The sequence below is a fragment of the Lissotriton helveticus genome, chromosome 3_1 (assembly GCF_964261635.1).
Source record: "Lissotriton helveticus chromosome 3_1, aLisHel1.1, whole genome shotgun sequence".
Classification (NCBI taxonomy): domain Eukaryota; kingdom Metazoa; phylum Chordata; class Amphibia; order Caudata; family Salamandridae; genus Lissotriton; species Lissotriton helveticus.
In genome coordinates, this window is record NC_136061.1 from 753,276,917 (window position 1) to 753,300,228 (window position 23,312).

The following is a 23,312-nucleotide window of genomic DNA, read 5'->3' on the forward strand; positions in this document are numbered from 1 at the left end:
GTGACTCTCTGTCACTGCCCCCCGACCACCTAACACCTGTCGGGGGGAGACTGCAGCGGTTCCTGCCCGTCTGGAGAAACATCACCACAGACAGGTGGGTGCGACAACTAATCCAGTATGGTTATTGCCTAGAGTTAAAGTCCACTCCACCCAACATCCCGCCAAGGCAACGGCCTATGTCCGCAGAGCACTTGCTCTTATTGCAGCAGGAGGTAGTGGTGATGCTGCAAAAGGGAGCAATCGAGCTCGTGCCGGTGGGGGAGGAAGGCACAGGGGTATATTCCCTGTACTTCCTTATTCCAAAGAAGGACGGTTCTCTCAGGCCCATTCTCGATCTACGTCCCCTCAACCTGTACATACTATCGGAACATTTCCACATGCTTACACTGCAACAGATTCTTCCCTTGCTAAACCAAGGAGACTTCTTAGCAACCTTAGACCTCAAGGATGCTTATTTCCACATTCCACTACACCCGTCACACAGGAAATACCTCAGGTTCACTATTCAGGGCAGGCACTACCAGTTCAAAGTCCTACCCTTCGGAGTCACAACAGCCCCGAGGGTGTTCACAAAGTGTCTGGCGACAGTAGCGGCGCACCTCAGGAGGCAGAACATCCATGTCTACCCCTACCTAGACGACTGGCTCGTGCAAGCCAAGTCAGAGCAACAGTGCGCCGCAGACATGTCGACTACAATTCACCTTCTTCACGATCTGGGTTTCTCCCTGAACTACCCAAAATCGCATCTTCAGCCGGCGCATGTCCGGCAGTTTCTAGGCGCGACGATCAATACCCTGACGGCCATGGCTCAGCCAAACCAGGTCAGGATAGACAGCATGCAGGCTCTGATCCAAAGGTTCAGGCCGCAACACTCGCTTCCAGCGAGAGTGTTCATGCAGTTGATAGGCATGATGGCCTCCTGCATCTTCATAGTCCCTCACGCACGGCTACACATGCGCCCGCTCCAGGAGTGCTTAGCGAATCAGTGGACACAGGCTCGTGGGCAATTGACAGACCTAGTGTTGGTTACCAGTCGGGCATACGACTCTCTGCATTGGTGGACTCCACACAACCTTTGCAAGGGCCGACTGTTCCAAGAGCCTGTGCCGCAGATTATCCTGACAACGGACGCGTCTCTCCAGGGTTGGGGAGCTCATGTGCTCACTTACACAGTGCAGGGACTATGGACGACGCAGCAACAGAAGATGCACATCAACTATCTGGAACTGATGGCAATCTTCATGGCGCTCAAGTCCTTCATTGTACATCTGTGCAACTAAGTCGTGCTAGTCCGGACGGACAACATGACCGCGATGTACTACATTCAAAAGCAGGGAGGCACCCACTCGCCACAGCTGTCTCATCTGGCTCAGAGCATGTGGAAGTGGGCCATTCAGAGGAACATTTTCCTCATGGCAGAACACCTCCCAGGAAAGGACAATCAGATGGCGGATCTGCTCAGCAGATACAGCCATCAAATGCACGAGTGGGAGATACACCCGTCTGTTCTCCACCCGTACTTCCAGCAGTGGGGTCATCCGGAGATAGACCTGTTTGCCACAGCAGAGAACGCAAAATGCCAACTCTTTGCCGCCAGGTTCCCTCACCCACTGTCGCAGGGGAATGCGATATGGATGAACTGGTCAGGCAAATTTGCGTACGCTTTTCCGCCAGCCCCTCTAATACCGCTGGTCGCAAGAAAGCTAAGGCAGCACGAGATGACTCTCATCCTGGTTGCTCCAACGTGGGCGCGCCAAGCTTGGTACACCACGTTCCTCGAACTCTCAGTGGTGCCGCATCAAAGGCTGCGCCTCACGCCCAGTCTTTTGACGCAGAACCATGGAGACATTCAGCATCCAGATCCACAACAGCTCAACCTGGCGATCTGGCTCCTGAAGTCCTAGAGTTTGGATACCTTAACCTACCTCCGGAGTGCATGCACATCATCAAGGAGGCAAGGAAACCAACTACTAGAGCATGCTATGCTGCAAAGTGGAAGCGTTTTGTCATTTACTGTACGGCCAATGACATCGACCCGCTAGATGCATCTATCCCCAACATCATCTGCTATCTGTTGCATCTTTACAAGTGCAATCTAGCGTACACTTCCATTCGGATACATCTATCCGCCATAGCGGCTTATCTCCAGAACAGGCAGCACCTCTCTGTCTTCAGGGTGCCTGCCATTAAAGCCTTCCTTGAAGGTCTGAAACGAGTCATTCCCCCAAGGAACCTCAATGTCGTTCTCACCAGACTGATGGGACCGCCATTTGAGCCCCTGCACTCGTGTGAACTCCAGTTCCTTACGTGGAAAGTAGCTTTCCTTGTGGCTATTACGTCTCTGAGGCGTGTCAGTGAGCTGCAGGCGCTCACAATCCAAGAGCCATTCATTCAAATCCATTCAAATAGGGTAGTGCTACGCACTAACCCCAAATTCCTTCCGAAGGTGGTGTCACAGTTTCATCTAAATCAAACTATTGACTTACCAGCATTCTTTCAAAACCCGCAAACGGTGGCGGAAAGAATGCTCCATACCTTAGATGTACGGAGGGCGTTGATGTACTACATAGACAGAACACAACCCTTTAGAAAGACAAAACAACTCTTTGTTGCCTTCGCACCCCAACACAAAGGCAACCCAATTTCCAAAGCAGGGATAGCCAGGTGGATTGTTAAGTGCATCCAGATATGTTATCAAAAAGCCAACCGCACTTTAACAATACCCCCCAGAGCGCACTCCACACGCAAACTGGGGGCATCCATGGCTTTCCTAGGGAACATTCCTTTAGAGGATATTTGCAGAGCAGCCACGTGGGTCACACCACATACCTTCACAAAACACTACTGTGTTGATGTGCATTCCAAGCAGCAAGCAGCTGTAGGACAGGCTGTTCTCAAGACGCTTTTTCAGGTTTCTGCAGCTGGCACGGGCAACCGCCGCTGATGGAGGGACTGCTATGTATTCTATGCTAAGATATGAATTTAGCAGCCCACATGCCTCGAACTGAATATGCTACTTACCAGTATGCATCTGTTCTTGGCATGTAGGGCTGCTAACATTCATATCGCCCGCCCTCCTCCCCGGTGCCTGTCGCAGCTGCAGATATACTATTGTATTTATTCATTAGCATGGACATCTTTTACACTTTTCACTCCATCTTCTGCCACAATGGCGAAAAACAATCTGGGGATGGAGCCGATGCCCATGCGCACTGTAGTCCAGGGGAGGAGCCACCTATCTCAGGATACTTCGAAGACTCTTCCAGGACAACAATGTGCAATCATCCGAGCCCAACACTAGGCGGCGATCTAATGCTAAGATATGAATGTTAGCAGCCCTACATGCCAAGAACAGATGCATACTGGTAAGTAGCATATTCATTTAGTTTTCTTTTTCCTACCTGCGACTCCAGTAATCATAATCTGCGATTTCTGAGTGTTAATTTTCAGGACTAGGGAGGCCATAAAATTACCAAGAGGCCACTAGTCGGCTAAGGGCCACCCCAGAACGTGCCAAAAGGACGGCGTCCTCCGCGTACAGGAGGACTGGAATCTTTGTCTCTCCTGCACGCAGGGTATCCAAGGATGCATCCGCCAAAGCTGGCTCAAGGGCGTTAATATAGTGTGAAGAGGAGGGGGGCAAGGATACATCCTTGCCTAACCCCCTCTCTGATTTGAAGTGACAGGTGCACCTCCCCTCCTTGGTAAAGGTCGCGGTGAAGTTCGGCTATGTAGCTAACCAATGGGGGATCAAAACCCATGTCCAAAAGGACACCCCACAGCCTCGCCCTGTTAACAAGGTCGAAGGCAGAGGAGAGGTCCATAAAGGCCATGTACAGAGACCCCCCCCCCGGCAATCGAATACTTATTTATAAGGAGTTCGAGGTTAAGACACTGGTCCAGTGTACTCCTGTTTGCCCTGAAGCCATATTGTGCATTTGCCATAATCCCTTTCCCATCAAGCCATGTTGTCAGTCTCCCCAATAACACTCTGCCCAGGATTTTTACACTAGATTCTATTAGCGAGATCGGCCTATAACAGGCTGGATCTCCCCTCAGACCTTTTTTAAAAATTGGGATTATTATAGATTTTGCCCAAGACTCTGGAAAGTTGTGGTCTCTTGTGGCATTAAAAACATTACTGAGGATTTTAGCCCAAAAAATCGGTGCACACTTGAGATCTGGGCCTGGAGCTTTATTCTTTAGTGTGTCATTTATGGCTTTCTCCACTTCCTCAACCCTGAAAGCTGGGACCATTTCTACATTTCCGGGAGGCGTTATCTCATGTGCTGTAGTGTAGACTGGATGACTATATATGTTTCCAAAATGGGCCACCCACTGTTCACTCGGAATACATTCTACTCCATGGTTCTCTATACCCGAGAAGTAGGGATGGTTTATAATTGACCAAAATTTGGTGCTATCCCGCTGTGCCTCAACCGATAGTAAATCATTCCATATCATATCTTTGATCTTTAATTTACGGGCCTGGATGGCCTGTTTATATTGTTTTCGAAGGGATGCAATAAGTGCTCTGTCCCTTGGTTTTTCCTTTAACGCTGTAAGGAGAACTGAGTGAGCTTTTGTGCAATTGGAGTCAAACCATTTTGGCCCCAAATTCAAACCTGGTTTTATTTTAACCGTTCACTCGGAATTAACTTGATGGCATATAACATTAAAAGCCTCAATTAATATTGCATTTGAGTCAAATGTTATCCAGGCAAATGCCCACCTCTACCTCGACCTTAGCCAGGGTGTCTTGTAAGAAGGTCATTGGGATCACTTTGTCCCATTTTAGCCTCCGATTCTGGTCTTTAGGGACCAGCTCAGTGGCGCAAGGATCCTGCGTCTCAATACATCCCAGTGGTCCCCATCGGGCAACCTCCAGGATTATGGGATTGTGATCACTAAAAACAGAATGTTCTACCCTGTAGTTTATGACCTGCGACAAAACATAAGTGGATAGAAAAATAAAATCAATAACCGTGCTTGTTGTTTCCTACATATGTGTTCAACCTATGCTCAATCTCGCAACATCCAGATTCGTAAAGGTTCATTGATGCCAGGAGAAGCTCCAAAGCCTCCCCCTGTTTTGTATGTTCAAAATGCGTCGGGAGCGAGTTGGGAAAACCCTCGCTATCTTCCCGAGGGCACTCTAAACTACATGGGTGTATGTTAAAGTCTCCCATAAGTATGACATCAAACTCATGTTTACTGGACTCCCTATACTTGTTCAAGAGCTCCCCTAGAGAGTCAAGATGCTCATTTGGGGTATGACTGACTGGACAATTATAAAAGTTTATCAGTAATAGGGTGGGGGAGTTAGTTATCTTTAGTTCAACAACTAAACAATTTCTAGAGCCAGAATCCATCTGTTTTGCTGTATCTTTCATATTTAATGAAATTAATGTGGCTCATCTTCCATTCGCTCTGCCAGCCGTACTAGGTTCGGCTGGAATACTAAAATGGATATAGCCATCCACAGCCAGGCTGTTTCTCGTGTCCCATGTTTCTTGTAATGCTAGAATTTCATGGGCTCTAATCATGCCCAGCCAATTTTCATCCTTGCTTTTGGATCGGATACCGGCTATATTCCAGCTCAGGATACTACATATGTTTTTTGGGAGTGACGTAGCAACAATCACGTCTTTTTTGCAACATTGGTTTGGTTGTCAATCTAGCTCCTCCATCCCAACAAGTGGCAAAAAACGGTTTGATAGAGATATACCCCACGTGATGTGTTAACCTTATTCTTGGGGACCTTAGATGATGTGATAAGTTGCTGAAGTGCGGTACAAGATGCCCTAGGTCTAGGGGTTCCATCGTGAGCAAGTATTCCCAATTGGGGTTGGCTGTATGGTAATGATACAGGCCGCCTACCGTTCTGGGCATTTAACGGTGGATAGAAAAAACCCAAAGGATAAGGTCTAACCCCAGTTTTGGTGATCTCAGAACTGTCCCAAAACAGTATCAGCGGCATTTCTCTCACCGAAATTCACAACGATGCAGTCCCCTAGAATTGACTTTGGGCCTTTACCTACCCACCCCACCCCACTCTCCTAATCATACTAATGGAGGCGGGTAGGTCGTGATCCCCGCTAGAGTAGTGTCTACACAACTCTCTTGCTTTGCCTAAAAGTTCCACTGTAGACTCAGTGGCCTCTTGTGCTAGGGGTGGAATCCCGGTTAATACAGCTACAAAAGGGGCCGCATCGGGGGGAAGATGCAGCCTAAAGTTACTAGGTTTATGAGTGTCAGTAGTGATGTTTGACTGAGATGTTGTATGCTTCTGGGTGATGGAATTAATAGCGAGTGCACCGGTGAAGGTGTTTTCTTTACTATGGGTCAGGTTTTTAGGTTCACCTACATGTTTAACATTAGCTATCGCTCGTGTGTCAGGTGCGATTATACTTGGTCCTGAACATTCCATTGTCTCAAACTATGGAGGGTGCATGCTGGGGGAGGATGTTCCCCTCCCGAGAGTGCGATAGATAGTCTTACCTTTTTAATAAACCAGCTACACAAGTATTTAGAGAATCCACAATATCTTTAGCAATGCTCACGAGTAGTGGTTCTATTCGTGAATTGATCAATTTCTCCAGTTTATCCCCCAAAAATTATTTCGTAAATTGTTCTTGATCTACTAGCAAATGTTTTGCGAGCGCATTTTTTGGGTTTTAACTGTTCCGGAGCTGAAGGATTCCCATGACTGATCCCCTCCTCCAGTAATGATGCACATGTATTAGTGACAATGTCTTTGGGTATATCAGAAAAAGGGATTGTATGCTCACGTGGAGACTCTGAAAGAACAGAGGGGGTAGAAGTCTTGTTGGTAGTGCCATTTGTCCTTTCCACTTCCAAAACCTTTTCAGAGTTTGCAATCTTTTCATTTATTTCCCCCACTGCTGAAGTTAGATAGGAAATGATGGTGTCGGCCTTACGTGGGACTTTAGCATTTTTAGTACCAGGACCCTCCAAGCCCATCAGTTTTCGCTTACCCATGCTTGCAGGTTAGGGAAGTGGCCCGGCCTGGCCCCCTCCGGCCCCACCTTTGGTCGCCATCTTCAGGTTCTTTTTTCAGCCATTGGGTCTGGATCGTTACCGAAGAGTTCCAGAGTTTTGGAAGAAAATCGATAAATCCGTTTCAGCAACACCGGACTACAGGTTAGGTAACCGGGATGACTGGGTGAAAGGTTTGCGATCGCTACGTTCAACGGAGAATGCGCTTGCAGAAGGTCCCCTCCGCGCTGGGATGGACAAAACACCTTTCAAGTTTTGCACCAATTGCCACCACAAATACGCCCAGAAGGACAAGTATCCAGTCTGCAACCTCTGCCTGCCACAACAGCAAGGACTGCAACGCGTGCTCGGCGTTCACACCCAAGACCCTCCGAGTAAGGCAAAGGCATAGAAGAGTGAACCACACCACACAGGGCAGGGGCCACCTCCATCGCTCTGAGACTTGGGTCTCTCCAGTGGAGAGGAGGACAACCTCGCCAAAGGACCAGTGGCTTGCATGTCGTCTAGGTCCATAAGATGTCGAAGGAGGGTAAGCGAGTCGTCGACCCCTAGACACTCGCGACACTGGGTGAAGCTAAAGCCCCAAGCTACACTCGTAGGAGTGGAAGAAAGTCCTCAAAGGGAGCATTGCCGCCGAAACACTCTACGAAGGCAACTGCAACCAAGGACAATCAGCCTAGCGGATCCTTTGAAAACGACTCCCAGATGTCGAAAGCCCATAAAGTCTAAGGCGCTGAGGGTTGCCCTCGGACACCTCCGCGTCAAAAGAAAGCCCAACATCTACGTCGATGGCCCTGAAGCGAAGCTCTCAACTCAACACTGAACATTCCGCCGAGATTGAAAGTAAGTAGGAGGCTCTAGGCCAAAATTGGCGGGCATCCTGCAGCGGAAAAAGGACTTCCACGAAAAGATGAGCCAATACACCACTCGCCAAAACCTGCGCTCCAAGTCTAAAGACGACGAGGACTCCGAATCTTCGAAAATGTCTGAACTGGTCAAGGAACAGGAGGAGGAAGTCTATTTCGAGGGCGATGAGGATCAGCGGTCCTACCGGGACACATCTTTGGAGGCGCAATACTTTGAATGGCATGATCTCCATGCTGAATCGCTGGAAGGTGTAGACACACCCTTCGAGGACTTCACCGCCAGACCACATAGGGGTCTACAATATGGTCGTCCAAATGGATGAAGAGCAGCCCAAGGCATGTTTTCTCCTGGAAACTCTACTGCCTCATCAACTAGGAGCCAGTTCCTGCCCAGGCTCCCTAGTGTGCTGGACCAAGGAAGAGATGCCTTTAAAGAACCAACAGTATGCAAGGCTGTTACTCCAAGAACGGAGAAAAAGTATAAACATTCCTCCAAGGACCCTGCATACATCCAAAGGTCAGTACCAGCCAATTCCATAACCACAGCAACGGCTAGGAAAAGGGTCAATGTATCCACTAATGCCGGACCACCTCCAGACAAGGAGAGTAGAAGGATGGAGAAAAGTGGAGAAATGCGGCAATCCATTGGCGCATTGCAAACTCCAATGCCCTGATTAACAGGCACACCTACCAGCACTGAGAGGAAGTGGGGCAACTACTAAAGCATCTACCAGACCAGTACCAACAAAGACTGGCTCACCTGGTAGTAGAGGGCAAAAGCATGTTTGAAATCTGCCTTGGATGCTGCAGAGAAGTCCAGCAGACTAATGATGCTAGGAGTGACCGAGCGAAGACACGCATGGCTCAATTTCTGGATTCAAGCCAGTGTTGCAGAGCAACATCCTGAATACTCCTTTTAACAGAGCAACTGTTTGGCACACCAGTTGACGACAAGTTAACGCAGCTCAAGAAGGACAAGACAGTAAGGTCCATGGGAGCCCTGCAGTTCAGGGTCATCAGGATGACCCTCCGGATCCTGGGCCTGATGGCCTCTTGCATCCTGCTGGTGACACATGCCAGATGGCATATGCGGGCTCTGCAGTGGGACCTGAAGTTCCAGTGGGCTCCGCATTAGGGCAACCTGTCTGATCATGTCCAGATCTCGGAGGGCACTGCACAACAATTGCAGTGGTGGCTCGCAAATCGCGATTATGTCAATGGCAGATCCCTTTCCCTTCCCCAACTGGAGCACACAGTGGTGACGGATACGTCCCTCCTGGGATGGGGAGGCCACTTGGGAGCGGCGGTGATCAGAGGCCTCTGGTCTCCGGCGGAGTCCCGGCTCCATATCAACCTTTTTGTGCTGCTGGCGATCCGACTTGCACTGAAGGCATTCCTTCCCTCTGTCCGGGGAAGTGTGGTGCAGGTGTTAAAGGACAACACCACTGCCATGTGGTATTGCAACAGACGGGACTGGGTGGTCTTCTGGACCCTATGTCAGGAGGCTCTGCGCCTCAGGACCTGGCTGGAACGTCAAGGCATTACCTTGGTGATTCAACACCTGGCAGGTTCTCTGAATGCCAGGGCGGACTAACTCAGCCACTGGTGCTTGATGGATAATGGCGTCTGAACTCTGACGTGGTGCAAGGTCTTTCAGCGATGGGGAGAGCCTTTGTTATATCTATTCGCCACTGAAGAGAACGCGGAATGTCATCAGTTCTGCGCATTAGAATTTCCAAGGCGGCACTCGTTCGGCGACACTTTTCGACGCGAGTGGAGTTGAGGTCTGTTGTACGCCTTTCCGTCTAAACCACTTCTGCCCAGAGTGCTGAAGATCTGGGGCGACCGGGCCCAAGTCATCCTTGTGGCTCTGGATTGGGCACGAAGATACTGGTTTCAGAGCTCCTCCGCATGGAGATAGATTCCCCGATCCGACTGCCTCTTCGGGAGGATCTTCTGTCGCAGCAACAGGGGACGGTCCGCCACCTGAACCTGTCCAGCCTCCACGCGTGGCGATTGAGCGGCAACAGTTGACAGCTTTCAATCTTCCTCCCGAAGTCTGTGATGTCATTCTGGCAGCCAGGCGTTCCTCCACGTAAACTGTATAAGCCGGCGGGTGAAACAAGTTCATTGCATGGTGCACAGCGAAGGCAGTGGATCCCCTTTCTGCCCCTCTTTCCGAGGTTCTTTTGTTCCTTCTATCTTTGGCCCAGCAGGGCTCTGCTCTGGGCACTATTAAAGGCCATCTCTCAGCCATTTCTGCCTTTCTCCGGCTTCCTGATCAGCCTTCTCTTCTTAAGTCCCTGGTTAACCGTTTTCTGAAGGGCATTACGCACACGTTCCCTCCCGTGCTGTTCATCATGCATCAATGAGACTTTAAACCTTGTCTGATTACTAGGGTTAAGGTCATCCCTTTTAGGACCCATGTTTTATGCACCAATGGTTAGTATTTGCATGGCTCTGCATTCCTGGCGTGGAAAGTAGTGTATAGAACTGGCGTCCATGCGCATTGGGTGGCACCTAAGTAGTCTCGGTGAGGTTATCTTGGTGCTTACAATGCCAGTGACGGGTGCGGAGCCGCAGGACGCCACCTACTGACGTGCAGGGGTACTGTGAAGCAAAACTTTCCGGATCCAGTCTGACACCTAGGGATATTCTAAGGTAAGGAATCTTTCACTAATGAATGTCTCTTACAGAGCTATCGTTACACAAGTAGTAACTTGTTCATAAGGTACCCCTGGTACAAAGGGCCTTGTGACCAGAGTGCCTCTGAGGGCTATCACATGCAATATCTCCCTAGACACACCACCTTAACACCCACACACTGCCAGAGCAGGCTGCATATTTTAGTGCAGACCAAAGTGAACAGCTGACATGTATGTATTTCACATTTATAGAGCGCACTTTAACCTGCAGCCATTCTGGTGGTAAAACACGAAGGAATGGGAGAGTAAGCTGCAAGGAGCTAAACTGCCGGTTACACTCTGGGGGGGAAGCTTCCGAAATGACACAAGTTCCTGTATTCGACTTAATTCCAGGGGGAGACTGCTCCATAGACGGGCAGCAGCACCTCCAAATGCTCTCCCCCCCCCACCCACCTAGTGTGGTTCTCTTGAACCTTGGGATAATTGCCAAACTGGCTGCCGAGGAGCGCAAACTGCACGCAGAGGTGTACTAACTGAACCTGCCCTGAGGTGGTTTGGGTCCAAGTTGTTAAAGCGCTTTAAAAGCGATACACAGACTTGAATTGTATCCTTTGGCTCACCCGGAGCCAATGCAGCTCGGCTAGCACCTGGGAAGCTCATGACCTCAGAGTTCTCATTAGTACAAGCTTTGCAGCTGCCACCTGGATACTTTGGAGCCCCGAGATAAGATACCTCTGGGTTCTCTAATAACCGAGCATTGCAGTAATCCAGGCTGCTAAGGACATCACTCCTAACCACTGTGCCTCTAACCAGGAGAGGTAGCAGTGGTAGTGCCTTCCCAAGTCCCTTAATGAGCATATAACCGTTCCTGACCACTTTGTTGACCTGCGATTCCAGGACCCCCAAATGTCCTGTGCCCACAGGTACCAAAGGGGTTTCTATAGGGATAGGCCAGAAGATAGAACTGTCGGCACTCTGCCCACCCCACAGTGCAGGATCTCTGTTTTGTCGTTATTGAATTGCAAAGCGTTGTGAAAGATTTCTTGGGAGTCAGCCTGCTCTCCTTCCAGGGACCGTATCAGTTGGGTGTCATCGGCATAGTTAACCACACTAATATTGTGGGCTTTGACATCCATGAGCGGCCGCATATAAACATGAAATAAAATCTGACTGATTGTGGACCCTTAAGGGACCCCGTGTTTATTGCTGGTAAAGTCTGATTGAAAAGGGGGTAAGGCAACCGCGGCTGTCTCCCTGATTAATACGACTGAAACCAACGCAGGGCCATATTTCCCACCCCGCCTCTTCCAGTCTTGTCAACAAGGTGAAATGGTTCACCATGTCAAATGCTGCGGACAGGTCCAACAGGATCAATGTTGCAGATTGTCCCCTGTCCGCCCGCATGCGAAGTTTGTCCATCCCGGTGACCAGTGCTGTCTCGGTGCCATGACTTGGGCGAAAACCAAACTGTTCGTCCCCCAACTTATTGTTCCTTTCCAGAAAGCTGGAGAGTGCTCGGCTCACCAGGCGTTCCAATATCTCTACTGGATATGGTAACAGGGAGACTGGTCTATTTCTTCCGACAATTCGGATCCAATGAGGGTTTTTTTAAGGAGGGGTGCACGCCATGCCCAACAACACTGCATAGGGTATGGGTAAGTCTCCCCTCTAGTAGGCCTTTACAGCCCTAAATGCAGGGTACATCATGCCACAGATGAGGGCATTGCTGCAAGAACAATATGCTCCTGCAGTGCCTGTGCCATTCAGACATTGTAATTGCAGTGGAGCCATTTTGTGTACAATGGCTAGGAGTTTGTCAACGCGAACAGCTGATTGCTTTACAGAAGTCTTGGAAGTTTGGTATCTAACTTCCCAGCACATTAAATCCACACACAAAAAGATGCATACTGGTAAGTAGCATTTTTCTTTTAAAGCATTTGTACTGTGGACCACATGCTTTGCATACTCCTGTCATCTAGTGTGGTGTCCGGATGTTTGCAAGTTTTTCTTCCAAGTCTTTCCAGTCACAAGGTAGGTGAATTCTTCTTTCGGTGATATTGCGCATGGGCATCGACTCCATTGTTTGTTTTTTTCCGCCGTCGGATTCGGACGTGAATTGCTGCGCTCCTTGTTGCCAGTCTCTCGTTCCCCCTCCCCCCCTCCTCGGCGCGCAATCCACTTACCCTCAATGGTATTGTTTTAGATTGCGTATTTTCATTCTCCATGTATCCTATCAATACAAAAACTTTTTGGAACGGGTAGCTCGTGGAAGGCTGTCGGGCCTACCCGCATCGATCCGCCTCGCAGTCAATGGAACAGACTCTATACAAATTTTGTCCTCTGTGCTGCGTGAAGTTTCTGCTCACCGACTCGCATGCAGTGTGCAACTTGTGCTAATCTCTGTAGCACAATGAACAGGACTGCGATGCCTGTAAGCCTTTCCGATAAAAGAAAACGCTGCACGACAGTCTGGCTTGTCGCTACTTGCAGAGCCAGAACACCGGTTGTCCAGTATTATGGGTGTCTTTCATAGATTCACATGCCTGAATCATTCCCCGTCGTCGAGATGGGAGTCCCCGGTATATAGAAAAGTAATGTCCTATAGACATACATAGAGAAAAGTAGGCCTAAGGGCCTTGCCGTAGTAGCCTATCTGTCCTTTTGTAAAAAGCACCAAATTCCAGAAGGCAGCCAATCAGCTACCAACTCCCTCTAGAACCTTCCTGTCAGGAGCCTCAGTCTCTCAGATTTTCTACTGCACGTTGTGCTAGGGAGTCTCCACCTGAGTTCTCCTCAGGTTTTACTAGTTTTATCTCTTTTCCTCACAGAATTTGTATATTTCTTTCAAAACTCAACTATGGCTGACCAGCAGAAGGGTCTCTTCAGAGCTTGCTCTTCTTGTGGTAAGAGGCTCCACGTTGAGGAAAAGCATGAAACCTGTCTGTACTGTCTTTATCCTGACCATTCTCCTAAGGAGTGTAGAACTTGTCGAACCTTTTCTACAAAAACACTGAAAGACAGGGAAGGTCGACTGCTGATCTGGTTGAACAGACTTAAAACCAGAGACAACTTGGAGTCTTCAAAGGACGGTGAGATGGCTTCAGTTCCCTCTAAAATATCCTTGAAGCGGCCAAGGGTTACTTCCCCTAGCCCCACAGACGTTCCTCCTAAAAAGACTACAAGAAAGTCTTCAGAGGAAACATCTACAACGTCTGACAAGGAGGTTCCTGCCTTCAGGAAGCCTGCGCAGTAGTCGTCGATGGGCTACGACGCTACCATCAGCCCTGAAGAAAACCATCTCTAATGTCTATCTCCACATCGACGACGGTATTTTCATCGACTACTACTCCATCGTCGACGGCAGGTAAGCCGGTTTCGTCGATTGTTCTCATTAAGAAGCACTCAACGTTGATCAAGATCCCACCGTCAACGACATCAACATCGACGACGAAACCAAAACCGTCGACGAAGACGCCATCGACGCCTGCGCCTTCAACCAAGACATCAACGACGGTAAAAACGTCGAAGACGCCGTCGGCGAGCGCGCAGTCGACGGCGAAAGCACAGTCGACTACCACGCCAGCAATGACGACTAAGCCACCGGCGAAAAGCACAGTCGACGAAGGTACTGTCGACGAGAGAACCGTCGACGAAATCACCATTGCCAATCGACACCCAGTCGACAACAGCGTCGACGACTCCACCAAAAACGCTCTGGAAACAATCAGGCTTGATTTCCACACAGCCGTTGACGATGGCCCCAGCAAAAAAGAGCAAAATACCCCTTACACCGGATAGAACCTCTCCAAGCAAGGTGCACAAATCACCACCAGCTTGTTTGCTACAAGGTGAGGACTCTGACGACGATCAATACGATCAGGCCACCAGCCCATCGGATCTCATAGTCGAATGCCAAAGCACTGATGAAGGCGACGACGTGGTTTCATACAGAAGAGTCTGTGCATACACAGGTTCAAACGCATGTCACACCGATGGTATGCCTCCCGGTGTCTGTAGTCTCAGACCTTCAATTCCTGATACAAGACTATAAACTACGCTTCCCTGACTCGTCCTCAGCCCCATCAACGGAGAAGACTCCACCTACTCCAGGGCATACCACATCCTCAAAACCTAGGCCATCACCTTTGGTGGTCCTTCCAGAAAGGGAACAAGTTCACCATGTCCCGTCTTCGGACGACTAGGACGAAGGGCCAGAAGAAGGGGGAGGTATGGGACGACCAGTCAGACCACAGGGACGATGAAGACTACATCGCTCCTTCCCCAGCCACACCTGAGCCCACTACATCAGATTTGCCGCCAGTGGATATTGGCGGTTTCCAGAATTTGGTGGAGAGCGGCCACAAGATTCCATATGACTATGGAATCCCACGAAACAAACTGTTTCTTGTACGATTTTAAAGACCCTGTCAAGAGAACCTACAGATCAATTCCCATCATTGAACTCATTAGGGAACAAGGAAAACAACTGATGCAGACACCGGCCTCTGTCTCCGCTGTGGTACCAAGGCTAGACAAAAAATATAAGGCACCGTCGACAGCTCCAGCTTGCCTTAACGGGCACCCTAAACCAGATTCCGTGGTTACCCAAGCAGCCCAAAAGAACTCTAGGAATCCATCGTCCCCTTTGTCAGCTCCGCCAGACAAGGAGGGTAGGAAACTAGACGGAATTGGCAAACGATTCTCTACTACATCTGCCATGACCGTTAAGGTAGCTAATGCCATCGCGCTGCTAGGCTGTTGCAACAGACAACTGTGGGAGGATATTGCACCATACCTCACAGAACTACCTGATGATCTCAAGGAGGAAGTCCAATCTCTCCCTAAAGAAGGCCAAGCATCGGCATCAGAGCTCATTGACTGTGCTGTAGACGTGGCAATGACCGGCTTCAGACAGCTGGCGGGAGCCGCGGTCTTGAAGACCAGGCTGGCTGAAAGCAACATCCTTCAGTCCGGAAGTCCAAACAAAGGTCCTCGATATGCCTTATGACGGACAGCACCTCTTTGGGGATAAGATCGACTAGGCCTTACAAGCCATCAAAAAGGATACAGATACGGCACGAGCACTAGGCACATTGCAATTTAAAACCCAGTCCTTTCGAGGGAGCAGGGGCAGAGGGCAGCCCTCTTACAGAGGATCGTACCAAAGCAAATCCTCTTACCCTTATAGCCAAGGCTGATCGCAGTACCAACAGCGACAACAGCCACAGGGCCGCCAGACCTCTTACGGAAGGTCTAACTACAGGGGAAAAACCCAGAGAAAGGCCACTGGCGGACGCCAATGACCGTTTCCTCCAGCCAGTCCATCTACCATCTCGTTCTTTCAAACTTAAAGGAAAATTAACACACTTCCTCCACAATTGGAGATTAATAACTACAGATCGATGGGTACTCCAATTAATCCAATTTGGTCACTCACTGGAATTCCACTCGATTCCCCAACAACTCCTCCTCGCCCACTACCACACAGGCATGTACGCTTACTCCTTCAAGAGGTATCTTCCATGTTGAAGAAAGGAGCAATAGAACGAGTCCCTTCAGCTCAAAAAGGAAGGGATTCTATTCCACCTTCTTTCTCATACGAAAGAAGGTGAAGAAATGGAGGCCCATTCTAGACCTCAGGGCACTCCATACATTCTTGAAGAGTCAATCGTTCCGCATGGTGACTATCCAAGAGATCCTAGGGTCGCTGGAGGAGGGGGGACTTCATGACGTCTTTAGACCTGCAAGATGCTTATTACAACATCCCTATACACAAACGGCACAGGAAATTCCTCAGATTCGCAGTCGCAGGTCAGCACTTTCAGTTCTGCGTCCTCCCATTTGGCCTCAAATCAGCACCTCGAATTTTCACCAAGTGCCTCTCCCCTGTGGCAGCTTTCCTACGACAACATGGACACCTGGTCTTCCCTTACCTGGACGACTGGCAGGTGAAAGCACCATCTTTGACAGACGCCGCCGAGTCCTCCAACTCCTGTCTCAATCTTTTCCAGCACCTGGGTTTGACACTCAATTACCAAAAATCTGCCTTACAACCTTCCCGAATTCTCACCTTTCTCGGGGCAACCTTGGATACGAAATGCTCAAAGGCATTCCCATCAATAGAAAGGACACGCAAACTTATCTCGCTGGCTACCGCAGTGGCCTCGAAGGCATCCCTACGGGTCCGCACTTTCAAGTCCCTCCTAGGGATGATGTCCTCGTGTATACTGCTTGTCCCACACTGCCGGCTCAAAATGCGCCCTCTGCAGGAGGCATTGACCAGACAGTGGACCCAGTGCACGGGCTCTTTTGAGGATCACATCGTCATCACTCAGCAGATCACAAAAGCCTTGCTATGGTGGACGTCGCCCAGTAACCTCACGCAAGGTCTACCATTCCTGCTGCCTGCAACTCCGCACGTCTTAACTACGGATGCCTCCCTCGAGGGATGGGGAGCGGTCCTTCAAGAATTGCAGATCAGCGGCAAATGGACGGACCTGGAACGTCCGCTCCACATCAACCTCCTCGAACTAAGGGCAGTCTTTCTATCTCTACAAGCCTTCCTCCCGCGCATCAGGAACTCCGCAGTGCTTGTCAGAACCGACAACACCAAAACAATGCATTACCTGAACAAGCAGGGAGGAACGCGTTCGCTGACACTATCTCGCGAATCGCTAAAAATTTGGAACTGGCTGGTACTCCAGAATATCGCTCAAACAGCGGAGTATGTCCCAGGCAAGGACAACCTCATAGACGCTCTGAGCAGACGGAGATCGCTGTCCCACGAGTGGGAACTCGACCAAACCGTGCTGAACCACGACTTTTCAGAATGGGGAAGACCGCAGATAGACCTCTTTGCCACCAGGGAGAACGCCAAATGCCGCAACTTCGCAAGTTGGCATCCCAAATCACGGTCCATCGGAAATGCATTTTCCATCGCCTGGCGCAACGTGTTTGCGTACGCATTTCCGCCATTTCCCCTGATCCCAAGAGTCGTTCGGAAAATGAAAACGGAACACTGCACCCTAATTCTTATTGCACCGTTCTGGCCGAGGCAGCACTGGTTCATGGACCTCCATCGCCTTTCATTCCAACCCCCAATCTGTCTGAGCCAACATCCGTCTCTTCTCACGATGTCCAAAGGCCAAGTACTTCATCTGAACCTGCACTCACTCAGATTATCGCCATGGCTCCTGAGTACAACTAGACATTCCGCAGGAGTGCAAGGATATTCTCGCAAGAGCAGATAGCACAAATAAGACCTATTCCTTAAAATGGAAACGCTTTTGCATCTGGTGTAGGGACAAAGGTCTCCATCCATTTCGAGTTACCCCTGAACAGTTGCTTCCATACCTCTTACAACTGGCTCAATCAGGTCTTGTGCATGCTTCTATCAGAGTGCACTTAGCAGCAATCTCCCGGTTTACAAGAACTTCAAAAGGACCCTCTCTGGTCCCACAGGTTAATAAAACAATTCCTTAAAGGGCTCTACAGATCCTTTCCTCGTCCAAGGAGAGTTCCACCATCATGGCATCTCAACGTGGTGCTCAACCAGCTGATGAAGCACCCCTTTGAGCCCATCCACAGGGCTGATATCAAATACATCTCCTGGAAAACAGCCCTCCTACTTGCTCCAACCTCAGCCAGGAGGGTCGGCGAACTACAGGCTCTTTCCATACACGATCCTTTCATGCAGTTCAAGGAAAATAAAGTGATTTTAAGAACTAATCCTCGATTTTATTCCTAAGGTCCCGTCGGACCTCCACCTTAATGAACCTCTGGTCCTCCGTTCATTTTTCCCAAATCCCAGCACTGCAGCGGAAAAATCCCTGCACTCTCTGGATCTAAAGAGGTGTCACGTTTTACCTAGACAAAACAAAGCACTTCAGAAAGACTAATCAGCTTTTCATCGCCTTCAGCAGACCTAGAAAAGGCATGCCACTTTCCAAACAAAGTATCTCACGATGGATATCTTCTGCAATTGCCTGTTGCCACAACAAGGTCGGATGGCCATTACAGTCCAAGGTGAGAGCTCATTCGACAAGAGCTGTGTCCACATCAGCGGCGCTATTTGCTGGAGTGCCGATACTGGACGTTTGCAGGGCGGCGACCTGGAAGTCGCCGCATACCTTCACCAGGCATTACTGCCTGGATACGGAACTGATGCAGGATGCAGCTGTGGGCCAGGCTGTGCTTCGCCATCTATTCCAGTGAGGTGAGCCTTCCTCCTTCCCACCATCCTTCACTGGTATGCACATTTACTTACTTCTTGTTACTTGTTGATGGTTCTTAGTCGCACGATATGTATTATCACAGACTGCTTATGCTGTTCCATCAGAAATGTGCATAATGTATTGCTTGCTACTCTGATTCAGGCATGTGAATCTATGAAAGACACCCATAATACTGGATAAGAAATGCGTTACTTACCTGTAACAGCAGTTATCCAGCATTGGTGTCTTCCATAGATTCACATGCAACCCTCCCGCCTCCCCTGGAAGGTCTCACCTCTCTCTAACATGTATTACGCCTACCTAGCTTGGTGCGTACGAAAATCTGAGAGACTGAGGCTCCTGACGGGAAGGTTCTAGAGGGAGGTGGTAGCTGATTGGCTGCCTTCTGGAATTTGGTCCTTTTTACAAAAGGACATAGGCTACTAAGGCAAGACCCTTGGGCCTACTTTTCTGTGTGTCTATAGGACATTACTTTTCTATATACCGGGGACTCCCATCTCGACGACGGGGAATGATTCAGGCATGTGAATCTATGAAAGACATCAATACTGGATAACTGCTGTTACAGGTAAGTAACACATTTCTTCCATTCTGGACCTCTTTGGAGAAGATTCTGAACAAGAGGTCGTCTATGCCATAGGAGCCGAGGAAGAATAAGAACAAGAGACTTCCTTTTCCCAGCACAGGGGCAACCGCTAAAGCCTGCTGGGTCAAGTTGGTAGACCAAAATCTTCATGCATCACATCCACAGCATCCTTTAAGCATCTTCGGAATCCTTATCCCTTTCATCAGGACCACTCCGTAGGAAATCTCTCTAAAGGATAAAAGTGCCTCAAACTGACTCAATACTGCACCTGCTATTGTAACTTTCTGAGGCCTTTGCAGCCCCCTCCCCCTTTGCCTGGCTCCCTACTGGAGTTGGCGCCTAGGGTGACTAAGTGGCGGCATTCCAACTAATCTAAACTGTTTAAAGTTTCTAGGTGTCAGATTCATTGAACTTGCCAATGCTTGTTTGTTGTTGAGTGAAGATGTCTAAAAATAGTGTATTTTTATAAATTGCTATCCGATTCCTTCAAATGCATTACACTTGTTCTTTTTGTAAACCTTGCTGCTAAGTCACAGCTACCCAGGGCTGAGCTCCAGGGTTGACAAACTAAACCTAAGGGTCCTAGAGGGGTTTGTAAGTATTAAATGGTGAATACCATATAATATACCCCATTTTCCTTACATCACTCAATAGATAGATATATATATTAAAAATTGAGCAACAAAATTGAATATTCGCAAGCCAGTCCTTGACAGGCGTGTACAGCATGTAAATTTACTACACTACGTGTAAGTTTATTATATATATATTTTTTTAACTTCTTGTTATTGGCATTTCGTTATTTGAACAATACAGATCTTATGGGTAAGCATACAGGCAAGTTCATGTAGGACAGTATACAAAAGATTATAACTATGGTGAGAAGTGGATTAAATCTTGAGTCCATTCATCAGTATCGCTGAAGAGTTAGGGGGGTGGAACTCTGGGATAGAGCATGTAGGCGCAGAGCGTGGGCAAATCAGGAAGAAAATGGGGTCGGGTGACTTATGGGTCAATGAACCGTGCTACATTATGTTAGGGTCGCTAGAGGGTGGGGGCTCTGTGTCTAGTGTACGGGGACCAATCGGCGTAGGGACTGGGTGTCAGATTGCGACTGTGGGCCATCCAGGCATGTTATTAGTGGATGTCCGGGGACTGTGGTCTTGCATGTGTGGGGGGGAAATAAGAGGAGGGGGTGTTGGCGGGGGCAGGCGTAGGGGTGTCTGGGTCGTCATCGCGCGTCAACTGTCTAAAGCGATGGAGCAGCATAGCCCATTCCATGGAAATGGGGTGTTTACGGGATCCCTTAGCCTCCTCCTCGTGCAGTGCGTCTTCCTCTGCCTCTGCCCTTTTACACACCGGTCCCACCCAAGCCTCGTAGGGGGGGGGGGGCCCGTAGGTGATCGCCAGTGCATGGCTATACATCTTTTAGTCAGTAATAACACTAGGGAGATAAAACGCTTGTGCGCTTTAAGCTGCTTCCGTATTTTGTAGATGCCCAGCGCACTAGTTTTCCAGGTGGCAAGGGTCGTTAGCCCCGTAAGGTCTCTCAGTGCACTCTGCACTGTCTGCCACAGGGGGGTGGATGTCTGGGCAGCTCCAGAACATGTGGCGGAAGTCTGCATCCGGGGAGTGGCACCTGGGGCAGAGGAATTGAGTGTCTGGATAGAATTTCTGCAAAGGTGCCGGTGTCAGATACGCCCTGTGAAGTATGTTATACTGTATGTTTTTAAAATGGGCGTTCCTGGATGTCTGTTTTGGAGCTTCGAGCCCCTTGACCCATTCAGAGTCATGCAGTGGACGTCCAATGTCGTCTTCCCACCTGGCACGCAGGGACACCAGGGGCATATATGCGAGTTCGCGTAGCGCCTTGTATAACCAGGTGACCAAGTGTTGTCCCACTCCCATGTGCTGGATAGGGTGTATAACTGGATGTGTCTGGTTCTCCGGCGTGGAGGTTGTGGAGGGGAAGGAAGCCCGTAAGGAGCTGGCGGTACCGCAGGAACTGACCTGGGTGGAGATCATATTCGGCCACTAGACGATGGAATGGTTTAAGCTGTCCCTCTTCAAAGAACGACTCCATGTCTGTAATCCCGCACTCCGTCCATGCAGCGAGCATGGAGGCCGGGAAGTAGGATTCTAGTCTGGGCCAGCCGACCAACGGAAGTAAAGGGGAATATGGGGGCGCCCCGGGAGACCTCCGGTGGACCCGGAGCCTGCACCGACGCGCCACTGTAACCTGCAGAGGGTTTGTACGCCGTGGTTTGGTGCCCGGGAGAAGGAGGCGGATGAGCTCCGGTGTGGTAATCCTGCCTGTTGGGGTACACGTTTCTTGTGTGGGTGTGGTAATCCTGCCTGTTTGGGTACACGTTTCTTGTGTGTCGGTCCGCCGTCCAGTAAGACAACCATTGAAATTGTGCCGCGAGGAAGTAAGACTCAAAGGATGGGGCTCCGAGGCCCCCCTGGGTGGTAGGGAGTTGGAGGGTCTTCAGAGCTATTCTGTGACGTGTAAGTTTATTATATAAGGAACATTTTAGTTTTCCAAATTGCAACCAGCTGAAGATTTTCTGCACACTTATGTAAGAAGAAAAATGTACTTTAAGAATTCAGGCGAAAATGCATCCATATGATGGAGTTTGCAGAGTCCTTTATGGGAGACAGCCCGCTTTCTAGCAAAATAATCTATTCCAAGCTCAAACTGTAGGGAAGAATTATGCACAGTATATTACCTTGCAGTTGCTACAACTTTCAGATATATTGCATAGTGACTAATGTGCTGCTCCTCTGCATGAGGAGTGAACTTGAAATCCGGGTTGACAGACTGAGTAAAGGTTATAGTTTTCTGTTATTTTTACCCGACATTCGTTGGTTGCTTTGAAATAAAAAAAAGTGTATTAGTGTCTTTGTCTTTATCATCTGTGGTAACAGTACTTTGTTTACTTGCAGGTCAACCAATGGCTAACCTGGCTGGAAACTGCAGAAGAAGAAGAATCTGAGGAAGAAGCTGACTAAAGAACCAGCCAAAGCCTTAAATTGTGCAAACATACTGTTGCTATGATGTAACTGCATTTGACCTAACCACTGCGAAAATTCATTCCGCTGTAAAGTTTTCGCAATATTTAAAGCAGAAGCATGTCAGTAGGATTTTCTTCTGCATATGGTTTTTTTAGTGTAATGTCTTAATCATAGTCTACCATCAAATATTTTAGAGTATCTTTAATGTTTAGGTAACGGTGTATTAGCAGCATGCAATAATTACATCAAAGTTCTCAAACTGAGGCAGTCTATTGCAAGGACATTCTTTCCTGCCAGTTAGCATAGGCTGTTTTAAGTTGAAAACTGAATAGCAACACTGAATACTGTAGAAATGCACTTTGCTCAGTGTAATACTTGAGTTGTTGCAATATTTGATTATCCATTTGGTTGTTACAGAAACTCCTTAACTGTAATCGATGGTTGTTGCTGTAATAGTATATTGCCTGTATTTCTACCTCTAGTAATGGGCTTTATGTGCTAGATTTTAATATCCATGAGCCTGGGCAAGTGCACAAATCTTCAAAAACTATGGTTTACTTGCACAAAAAAATCAGTTTTGAGATGGATAAATGCCCTTGAAAGTGGTTTTTGTGGGTGTGAAACAAAATGGTGAGAAGCTTAATTGGACCCTCTATTATAGTATTGAAATTAAGTATAATTTATCAAGTCCTGTTCATGCCCTGATTTTATATACTTGTATCTATCAATAAACATTGATACCTGATTTGTCAGATTTTAATCTCCATTTTTAACAGCTTTTTAAAATGTTCTTCTATGCCAAGGTCTTGGCAGAGTCTTTCAAACTCAGTTGACCAAGTACTAGGTTGTTGCCTCTATGCTTTGTAGTTTGTCTTCATTGAAGCAGTTCATGTCAAATCAAGTTTAGCTTGTTAAGATAATATTAGTGTTTGCTTCAGATACACAT

At 48.7% G+C, this 23,312-nt stretch overlaps 1 protein-coding gene across 3 annotated transcripts in view; it reads left to right on the forward strand.

Moving 5' to 3' along the window:
• Positions 1-23,111, forward strand: part of EIF4G2 (eukaryotic translation initiation factor 4 gamma 2) — a 216,676-nt gene extending 193,565 nt beyond the window's left edge. For all 3 annotated transcript variants that reach the window (XM_078680943.1, XM_078680944.1, XM_078680941.1), the window contains one exon: positions 22,298-23,111. In XM_078680943.1, coding sequence (XP_078537069.1) covers positions 22,298-22,363 — 66 coding nt within the window. In that variant the 3' untranslated portion in view covers positions 22,364-23,111. The remainder of the gene's footprint in view (positions 1-22,297) is intronic.
• The last annotated feature ends 201 nt before the right edge of the window (positions 23,112-23,312 follow it).